This window comes from Porites lutea, chromosome 2 (genome assembly GCF_958299795.1).
Source record: "Porites lutea chromosome 2, jaPorLute2.1, whole genome shotgun sequence".
Classification (NCBI taxonomy): Eukaryota; Metazoa; Cnidaria; class Anthozoa; order Scleractinia; family Poritidae; genus Porites; species Porites lutea.
This window is the reverse complement of record NC_133202.1, coordinates 43785618-43796328: the sequence shown is the minus strand read 5'-3', so window position 1 is coordinate 43796328 and position 10711 is coordinate 43785618. Positions and strand designations below refer to the sequence as shown.

At 40.4% G+C, this 10711-nt stretch overlaps 1 protein-coding gene across 1 annotated transcript; it reads right to left on the bottom strand.

The window, feature by feature from the left end:
• Nucleotides 1–7954: 7954 nt before the first annotated feature.
• LOC140928712 (transcription factor HES-1-A-like) lies at nucleotides 7955–9771 on the bottom strand. Its single transcript, XM_073378489.1, has 4 exons — nucleotides 9464–9771; nucleotides 9259–9354; nucleotides 8923–9010; nucleotides 7955–8715 (listed from the first exon to the last, which is right to left on the bottom strand). The coding sequence occupies exons 1-4, from the start codon at nucleotides 9512–9514 to the stop codon at nucleotides 8165–8167; spliced, it is 786 nt and encodes a 261-aa protein (XP_073234590.1). The 5' UTR covers nucleotides 9515–9771; the 3' UTR covers nucleotides 7955–8164.
• Between the last annotated feature and the right edge of the window lie 940 nt (nucleotides 9772–10711).

Sequence of the window (10711 nt, the reverse complement as noted above, 5' to 3'; positions counted from 1 at the left end):
CTTGTTGTTCGCCGGGGTTGTTCGCTTCCCAATTTCAAAGCTACACAAGGAGATGTATGCGAGTAATATTATCAGTCACGCTGTGTCTAGACGTATTGAGAGATTTCGTACGACAATAGGATGGCAAAGGAATATACTTTAAAAGCAGTAAGTTCATTGTTTGAAGAGAAACTGTCAGAGAGGTCGGCGTCTTGTGAAGGATGTCAAAGACACCCGCATCTCGGTTCCTAAATTAAAGTCGGAGATGACTTACAGGAAATTATTTCAAAACGCAGAATCAAATCAAAGGGTCAAAAGGAAACACAGAGTAGTTTGGAAGGCTGTTTAAGGTAAACGAGGGTGCACGGCAACACTGAATTCTTACGGTCAAGTTTAGTCAGGAAAAGTAGAGGTAAAAGCTCACTAAGAGTCATGGGCCCCACAAGGCCACAGCTTATTCGGAATTCTGTAACATAAAGCACCTATTAGTAATGATTTCCCCCCTGGACGGGATGCTAGTCCATTCGAATCGCAGGGTTATCCCCAGACGTATATTACCGATACCCATATGTACACCTTATTGAAGAGAGACAACAAAGTAGAGCAAGCATTCTTGTTGCGGAGAAGATCCGATAGCAAAACTCGCACTCGGTCTTAGAGATCCCGCAGATCATAGGCTCGACGTGTTAACCTCTAGGCTACCTCGCCTCCAAAAGGATATGTTCGATACACCGTTGTTCTCTTTTTCACAATTTATTTTTTCGGGCTTTGTCATAGGCCTGCAGCAAAACGTAAAAAATTAGATATGTGGGTGGCGAAAGGCTATGCATATTTATCTTCCAGTACCGGCACAACAATTTTACAAACTGCTTTACGGAAAAAGCCAGAATCTGTGTTGGAATGTTACATACATCGTTTATTTCTTTCAGTTTTTATCATCCTGTTGTCAAATTAGGCTGGAAGAATTTGTCTTGCTTCTTAATCTCCTGGCAGTGGGTCAGGCGACCGGTAGGTTGAAAAATATAAAGATGTCGTGTTTATACGAAACTTGATTAGCCTTATCTAACTTTGAGTAGAACAGAATGTAAATCATTCCTTCAATGTTGATAAATAAGCTTGAAAAAAAAGAGCAGTATTGTTACATCTAGTTTAAAATACGAGGCGCAGCCAAATGTTCATTAGAGGCGAGATAAAACAGAACTAAGGGATTTACAATACGGCTTCATAAAGACATAGTAAGATAACATATTCGCTTCAGAACTGTTGTACGGGCATGGTAACGTTGATGATTTATTTGGTACAATTCCAGTTGTTTTAGCGAAATATAGAATCGAAGGAAAACTTTTGTACGTACGTAGAGGGAGGCTATTCTGAGTATGCGACTTTAACACCATAGGGTGATACAGATGGTTTAACAGGGAGAGGGGAGAAGAAATTCTAGCGAGCAAGTTTACACTTGCAACAACTCTTAAGTTTGTTTTGCTTTGCAACATAGTAATGTCCCGTTGGGAGGTGGGGAGGGGACTTAACCCGGCAAAAATCTATACGGGGAGGTTCCGCTCCGAGCTCCAACTCCTTGCCCTTTTATGTACCATGTTTGACTGAAAAGGTACCTCTTTCGTATACTTTTTATTGACAAATGGTACCCCTTTCACACACCTATTTAAGAAATTTGCATCCCTTTTAACTGCTGTAAAAGCACTGTCTTTTGAATATGAATACCCTGCGAGCAAGCTCTCCGGGGCACTTTGGCGGCGGGGCGGGAAAAGGAAGGACAGCTTGCAACTACGTCTCCGGAATTTGAATTCCACCTCCACTTCCCCTGTGGCTCCCCGCCAATCAGCTCGAAGGAAACGAGTGCGAATGTAAACAAACATAAAAAACGCGTGCCAATGGTCATGACGTCATTACTAATGTCATCTCCGCCAGTCAGCATTTCGCTTTGACTTTTTCGATGCAAATATTCAAATTCCAGAGAAGTAGTTGAAAGCTCCTTTTCCCGCCCCGACGCCAAAGCGTCTCAGAGAGCTTGCTCGCAGGCTAAAATATGAATAAAATACAATACCTGAACGTTTCTCGACTTTTTCACAGCCATAAAATGCATCTGTCGGCCCATTTTGGCCTCTTTACAGACCGAAATGACATTATTCTTTACCCTTTCATTTACTTCAACTAGTGAAATCCCTATCCTGCCATATATCCTGCTAGGAGGCAGCGTGGCCGAGTGGTCAGCGCGTCGGACTCGCAATCCGGCGGTCCCGGGTTCGAGTCCCGCTCTGGCCACTTGCTGGATTTGTGCTCAGTCGTCCCGAGTTCAAATTCTCGGCCACGCTTGTAAATAGCCAACTGGTTGCCTTCTGCCAGTTGGGGTTTTTAATCCTGTTATGTTGTATTTGAATTATTTGTTTCTAAATATTTGAGTGGAGTGCCTGTAAATTAGCTGACTAGCTAAGTGCACCTTCCACTATAAACATGCCTTTAAGCTTTTTTTTTATGCCCGAGGCCTGAAAAAGATACCCCTTTCGGGCGGAGCATTTCTTGGGCCGAATCCGCGATTTCTTCGCGTAGCAATAAAGGGTTGATCTGACTGACATAAGAAGGGAAGAGGCAGCTCGTCTCCATTCCAAGCATTAGCTCGGCAGTACGCTACGTACACCCTACCACTATCTTGCTGTGCTTAGTACCTTGAACCTTGGACTTTTTACTTTGTACACAGGCGATTTCACGTCTTCATCCTGTACTGACAACTTTTGGCAATGTTCTTCTCCATGTTTGTCATTTCGAGGAAGCGTTTTGCAAGATGCTGGTTTTCTTTGTTCTTGGGTTTTCCTTGTTTTTCTTTGTTATATCCTGTTCTCTCTTCCCTGTTTACTTGTTCATAGGCGTCTAGTCTGTCCAGCCTTTTTGTTTTGAACTGAAGTGGCATGACTGAGGATGTTTTAAATCATGTTCCTTACTTACTGAATGTGGGGACGCGCAAAGTGCTACCTCACCAAAAGGCCTGCCGCTGATCATTTACCCCCTGGATATTGCCATTGCGCAGTTTCTTCTTCTTTTTATATTCAAGTTGTTGGCTCCCTAGAAGCGCCATGGTTTTGTTGTCATTTCTGATCGGGCCTTCTGATTGGTTACCATTGATCAAAAGTGCCTCCTTTAATTCACCACGAAGCTTTTCTGGGGCACCATCGTTGATCGGTTTAAACAATGCATGGGAAAGAATGATCCACTCCTTGTTGAAAATGCAGCCGTCGTAGATGCACTTTTAGTGAAAGATCGAAGCATGAGACAATGATCTTTCACTAACTTGTGCAGGAGTGGAGCTTCCATACCCTGGTTGCCAGTATTTTGTGAGAAGTCGAAATTTTTTCATCGTCCGCAATGTCAACTGTCTTAAACTTTCCACTGAGAAGAGATAAGTAGGCATTCTTATGTATAATGTACTTAGCGTACATTAGCTGGCCAACCTTCCAAAACACGTTAAAGCTCTTTTCCAGCAACACATACTTGTTTATCAGACGTTCAAAATAAAGATTCAGTAGGTTATTCTCGGCCTGAGTCTTTTGATATCGTCTTTCAGTTCTTTTTTCTCTTTCATTGTGGCTAATAAACCCTCTTTAGCTTTCCATTCCATTAATTTCCTTTGCAGGTAATTCACTCTGGTGCTTTGCACTTATCTTTTAAATCTAAATAAGTGGACATTTTAAAATATTTTATACCTATAAAAAACTTTACCGCCAGAAATATTGTTCGATGATTCTGTTACCTGTGTATTTCAATTTAGAGACGTCATAATGAGCTTCCACCTGGTCTATTTGTTTTGCGAGTGCAGTTTTTGGTTCTTCGTTCACAGGGTGGCCCAAACCTATTGAATGATGGAGTTTTGTTGAGAAGAGTTAATAAGAAATGTACGGACCTGGACAAAAGTTGTTCTTTTCGAAGAGAGATTTTATCAAGCAGGTAAAACTTAGCCTGCGTGGCAGGCGTTTGAAAGGGAAGGGAAAGGGAGTTTTGGGAAAGGGAGTTTTAGGCGCGATTTCCTTCCCCTTCCCTTTCGAACGCCTGCCACGCAGGCTAGGTAAAACTTTAAGAAAATATATTCGGAAGTTGTAACGTATTATAATTTTATTTGAAAAGACCTTAAATAAGTGTAGTATATTCCAGAGCGCTCACTTTATTGCGTTCGACGAAGGAGAACGCTTACTATTCGAGTCTTGCAGGAGATCCCGCGGGTAGAGTTCTGGATGCCATGCGATTTCACGGTTTGGGCGCCATCCTGGCCTGGCTGGCTGCTACAACTGGCCTCGATCTCATGCGTTCATATTTTCACGCCCGCGAACTAGCCTGGTATCTATTTTGTGAATCTCGTTCACAGATGAAACATTGGCGAGTTGGTGTTTATTACAGGTTTGTTTATCGTTCTTCTCACAGTTTTTTAATTAATTTTTTTTATAGGAAAAGCTCCATTCTAAGATAATGGGATGTGTAGATATTATGTAATGTAATGTAATGTTAACAACGTGTTCTGCACACTGTATTTAGTTCTATCGATTCTAGCAAGTTCAGCTCGGATAGACCATATTTAATTCTGTTACAAATTTAATACATCTTTTCGCTTTTAAAAGCTATTTACAGAATGAAATAGATTTATATATTGTGTTTGATGGTCTAAACTGATAGAGATTGACAGTTTGAAAAATCGTAAAAAAAAGACAGAGTCAACTAAAATACATTGTGAAAAAGTACCCTCCTATCATGGAAATAATTAGTTCAACCTTCGTGGTTATCTCGTCGCCAAGTTTTGTATTGAATAAACCCTAACCGAATTTTGCGGTTAATTTTCCAAGAAAGTAGCGATCTTTCACTGGAAAAGTACAAATAAAGTCTGAAATAAAGTAATATCTTATACCTCTCCGCTCAGTATGTTTGGACCACTAAGCTACGTTCTACCCATTTCCCTTCTTTGCGGGTGTCAGCAACGCATCCCGAACGAGGTCATATTAAGGTGGCTCCGTCACTAATATTGGAGCATTTAACTGTGACAAATTTTCCGTCATAACTTTTTCGTTTTTAGAGCGATGGCTGCGAAACTTTGCAAAGAACAACAGAAGTCATTCGGCAGTCATTCCAAATTGTTTTGGAATTTCAAAAATAAATTAGTCTCAGGTAGAAGGAGCCACCAGTTTGAATTTTTGGGACAAGTAAATTCAATGTTTGCCAAAAATGAAAACAAAAGCTGATTGCCTATCGTGCTATTCTTTAAAAGGAACTTTTTAGTTTTAGAAGCACCATAAATTCCTCCAAACCTTGCTCTGACGTCGAATGACTTGTTCCTCGACATTTTTAAAATATCCCTCGGAAGTCTTGGTTCAAACTCCTGCTACATACATTTTGTTGTTCCTCAACGGCTTTTTCTGCTCAACGTTGCTTCCAATTCAGGAAAAAGGTATTGGGATTGTAAGCTACCTTTTATCGAAGCTCAGATAGAACTGTCCAGCACCTTTGTTTATGACTAGAAAATGCGCTCGAGCGGCAGTTCTGCGAGGAATTCGCACCTCAGCCAGGGGGGACGAATGACAATGATGCCCATGTCTGCGAACCGATCTGTATAAACATGTATTGCAGAGCAAACGTAATAATCAAGAAAAAAACTACTCATTCATTGAAGGAAGGAGTAACAGAAATTTCAGAGTTGTAAATTTATTAACGGGCATTATTTTTGCGATAATTTTATTTTGCACTGTGATGTAATTCGGTTCACAGGCATGGGCATCATTGTCGTTCGTCCCCCCGCCCCCTGGGTGAGGTGCGAATTCCTCGCGGAACTGCCACTCGTGCTCACATTTTGTAGTCATAAACAAAGGTGCTGGACAGTTCCATCTGAGCTTTGATACGAGGTAGCGTCCAATCTCAATAACTTTTTCCTGAGTTGGAAGCAACGAACAGCAGTAAAAGTCGTTGAAAATGCGTTGCAATACATCAAAATATATGCAGCAGGGGTTTGAGCCAAAACTGCCAAGGGATATTCTTAAAATGTCGAGGAACAAGTCATTCAACTTCAGAGCAAGGTTAAGAGCAATTTATAGTCCTTCTAAAACTAAAAAGTACCTTTTAAAGAATAGCACTTTAGGCAATCGGCTTTTGTTTTCAGAATTAGCAAACATTGAATTTACTTGTCCCGAAAATTCAAACTGGTGGCTCCTTCTACCTGATAGCAATTTATTCTTGAAATTCCAAAACAATTTCACAGCTGAATTTTGAGCGACTTTTAGTTAAGGACTTTTTCTGCTCCAACGATTTTTCTGAAATTCCTCTGGCATATTTATTATGTCAATTAAAGCCGATACCGGAAATTTCAGTATAAAATCTCAGCAAATTTTTTTACTAGACGCGATTTTCTTTGAACAGAAGGGTCCTTTTAAGCCCTAATTTAGCAAAATATATTTACCATCAGCGAAATCGGAATATTTCGTACTATTGCCGGATGATATCTGTTGTTCTTTGCAAAGTTTCTCAGCCATCGCGTTAAAAACGAAAAAGTTATGACGAAAACTTCTTCACAGCTAAAAGCGCCCGTATCAATTACGGAGCCACCTTAAATGCACATGCTTTCACCTAAGAAAACTCTTCACGAACGATGCTAATGTGGCGTTGGGATGCCTGTGTCTTCTCACTGAGGGATTTCCTTTTCATTTTCGTTCCCAGAGCCGCGATCCTTCTGGCCAGCGTCAGGGATCAATAGCTCTGGCTGGATCCGAACGGATCGTCCATGATTCGCGGACTCCCGGCTTTCTGGCCTGCCTCAGAAGACAATAACCGCTACCAACTACAACAAACATGGCAGCTATTGCCCTAGTAATTTATTCTGGAGCCAGCCTCCGAGCTCTCTCGATTGGTGGCGTTGGCCAAATGTATCGCATCGCTAGGGACGAGAATATTACCGCTTGCTTTCTTCGGTCCACAGGTTTAAGGCACTCGTCTCTTTCCGTGAGTTTAGGCGTTCCGTCTGCACTAATACGCTTGGCGTTTTCATGGAAAACGCATCGATTTGAAAATGCTCTTGAAAGTGGTTCAAAACGAAAACGCATACATATCGTATTAGTGTGGACGCAACGCATCAAAACGAAAACGATGACCGAAAATATCGCAGGCGCGTGCGTTTGTAGCATGCCCAACTTACGTCACAACGCGCAATTCTATCGTTTTTGAATGTTTTAGTGTGAACAGTCGAAATCTCGTCAAAACTAGAGCCCGTGCTAGAGAAAATAATACCAAGTTCCCAAGCAAAGGTGTCTTACGTCTGAAATCTGGGCCGGTAGGGAGCTATATGAGGGCCCAGAGATATAGCGGTCCTTTTGTTTTTGACATTACCGTAATATTTTTTTATTTTAGTGTCTCCTTTGGAAAAGACGATATGTATTGTTCGCCCGTTTTTTTCTGGATTTGAATACTTGGTGAGCAAAATTCCTTCTTTTCGAAGTAAAGACATTGCTCATTTTCCTATAGTTTATCAGTGAATTCAAAAGTTTCCTTGGTAAACTGACCACCATGCACGGCTGCGATGGAGAACAGATCGAGATAGGATGACGTAACGTTACTATGCAAATTCATTTTTTTCAAGTCTTTTCCCATATGGTGGTTGCAAACGAAAGGAATACATCTTAAGAATAACTGAACGAGAGATCTCACGTAATGGAGGTGATGGCTGCCTACCAGGTACCATACAAAAAGGCTAATATTTAGGTTATTTGCGTCGTAATCCGTCACGCTTACTTGACGCGAATTCCACGCTTCTCTGAAGATTGTAGCTGGCATTCCATGAATTCACAACCATGACAAAAATACACATTCGTACGTGAATATGTCGAAGAGTAGGCATTCTTGGTTTCTGTTTAATCCAAACAGCATTTTCATCAACATGCAGTTCTAACTAACTAAGAACTACCACGAGCCATTAATCAAGAAACGCGAAAGAGGGTTGAGAAAGGCCCAGTAGCTTTAATAAGAAAACCCTTTTTTACATCCATTGTTTGTTTAGACAAAAGAAAAATAAATCGCCGTTACGAGATATTTACAAATTATTAGCTTTCTTTTATTGTATTGCAATGAACTTTACTATTATTAGGAAACTTGATAAATCTTTTAAGCTAAAACTGCGTATAAAGAAAAAGCTTTTCAATTATTTTCTTTACCAAGGTCTCCAAAGCGGGTCATTGTCGGGTCTTAGAGCGTGTGTTGCTGGATTATTTTGAAAAGCTTGAAAGTCGCTGGCTGTCTTATTAAAAATAGGGATTAGCTGAGGGCTGGAGACCATGGTCACTGGTGCATTTTGGCTCGGTACAAGGATAGCAGCGATTTTTCCGTGAGCTAGTTGTCCTGGAATAATTTGAAACTGAGCTGTATTCAGTAGATGAGGACTCGCCTCTTCGGTGTACTTGGTTAGACTTGGGGTTGGCAAAGCGAAACTTGTTGATCCCAGAGTTGAGGCCATTGGTACAGCTGCAATAGGTTGCGGTTGTTGCATCTGCTGTTGTAGCTTTTCTGTTGCAGACTGCATTGGTTTTATTGCTGTCGTAGCGCAAGGCGTACAGTACGTCGCGAGATGCGATAGTAAACGCGCGCGAACTTGCGGGTCCAGTCCGTCCAGTGACATCAGATAGCGGGTAACTTCATTCACGCATTCGTTATAGCCCGCGCGATAACGCGCCATGGTATTAGGATCACTTGTATTCACGCGACCTGCAGTATAACAAGAGATGTATACCTTGTAAGCGCACACCACGTAGCCTTTTGTTTTTCTTACATGTAAACAATTATCAACAATTTATTAACAAGCTTATATGTTAACTGTACAACTAATAACGTACAGTAAAAATTGAATCCATCACGCTGTGTGATTTTGCAGTTGGTTTTCTGACAATGATTATAGATTCCTCGTTTACCCACCTGGCATATTTTGGTTCCTAATAGAGCGTAAATATCGCACCGTCATCTCCAAAATATCCGCTTTCTCCAGTTTTGAATAGCAGGAAGTCTGAAGAAGAAATATCGCAGTTTCAGATAAGGTAGTTAACACCAGTCATATTTTAAGTGTTAACGACCTGCTTCGTTTTCATTGCGTAAATGAAGTAATAACTAAAAACAACCTTACGCCCCTAAATCAAAACGAGTGTGAAACTTTGAGAACAGCAGACGCTTCATATTTTATCGTCTGTTTTTTTTTTTACAGGAAGCCTGAGTTAGTTCTGAGTTTGCTTTGTGACATGTCTCAAATTTACTTACGTCTTTTTTCATAGCTTCTAAGATGAGGTTTTTTAACTCATTAAGACTTTGATTTATCCTTGCGCGACGCCTCTTTTCCATTAAAGGCTTTGAAGACTAAAAACAAAATTAAAGATCAAGTTAGTTAAGAAAGACTTCACTAAGCCACCCAGTCCTTTAGTAGAATGTAAAAGCTATGTCTTAAGTTTGTAAGGGATTTTTTTACCTTCCGTCTATCATCACCAGTTGGGTTTCCAGATGGACTTTCAAGACCCATTTTGACAGAAAGAATTTTCTTCCAAGCAACTTGTTTTCCACAGACTTGAGCTTTTGATCACCTTACTAGCAAGTCTTGTTTGCTCTAAATGCTTTTATGCTCTGATTTCATGCGATCGTGGGAAAATTTTACCAGACTTAAAACTTATTCAAAAGTTTAGCCCGAGGGCCAATGAAAAGGCCTGTACGATACGCTGTAAATAATCTATTACTAACAGAGCGTGAGAATGGTTCTCTCTGATTGGTTTAGCTCTGTATAGCAAGCAAAGCGACAGTGATCAAACTGTTATTTAGAAGCTAATTATCTAGTTCTTATACAGTGATCCATGCGTACACAAAAGTTCTTATTAATTCTTCATTAAGCAAAAACAGACAAACCCTTTGTAGTTTCTAAACCCCATCCGTGGGAACAGTTGGCGCTCATTGGTGGAGCTGCTAAACACAACTCGCGCATAACAATACTAATAAAGATGTTTAAACAAAACGTTCAATGGGAACAATAAGTGTTTATTTCTGCACGTGCCGAATCATTGTGTTAACTTGATTCGCACTCGATGAGGTTCACTTATGAGACGACCCGACCGTGAGCGAAACAAAGGGAGCTGAAATTTTCCCACGATCGGTCCTGACGTGTATGTTTATTCATGAATATCCATAACAATTAACGCTTAAAAACAAGTCTAAACATATACACGACCAAAAATTTACCCAACGCTCTAAGAAGTGTACAGTACATACTTTGTCTGGAACACCTCTTTGTTGAGAAATGACACCTTACAGGTTTCTTTTTTTCAAAAACAGCTTAAAGAAATTAGTTTCGTTGATTTTTAACCTCTGATCAGGTAAGTCTACAGTTGCAAGTCCGCCTCCCTGTGGCTTAAAGAAATCACCTAACCATGACGAATTTGAATACGACTCTTTAAAACATTTTTTTCCTATGACTTGAGAACAATGCACCGCAAGTGAACATGTGAGGCACTCGTGAGCGGAGAATGCCTCAACTTGATCAGAGTTCATTTTCATAATAATTAACTCTCAGGAGATTTTATCTGATAACTTTAAATTTCAAATTAATATTGCCGAGATCAAATAAGTGACATGTGCTTCCGAGTCTTACGTATAAGTACTTCTTTCAGTGTAGTCAAACAAGAATTTTTTTCAACATTCTCTTCTTTTTAGTCACTGTGGACATTGTTAA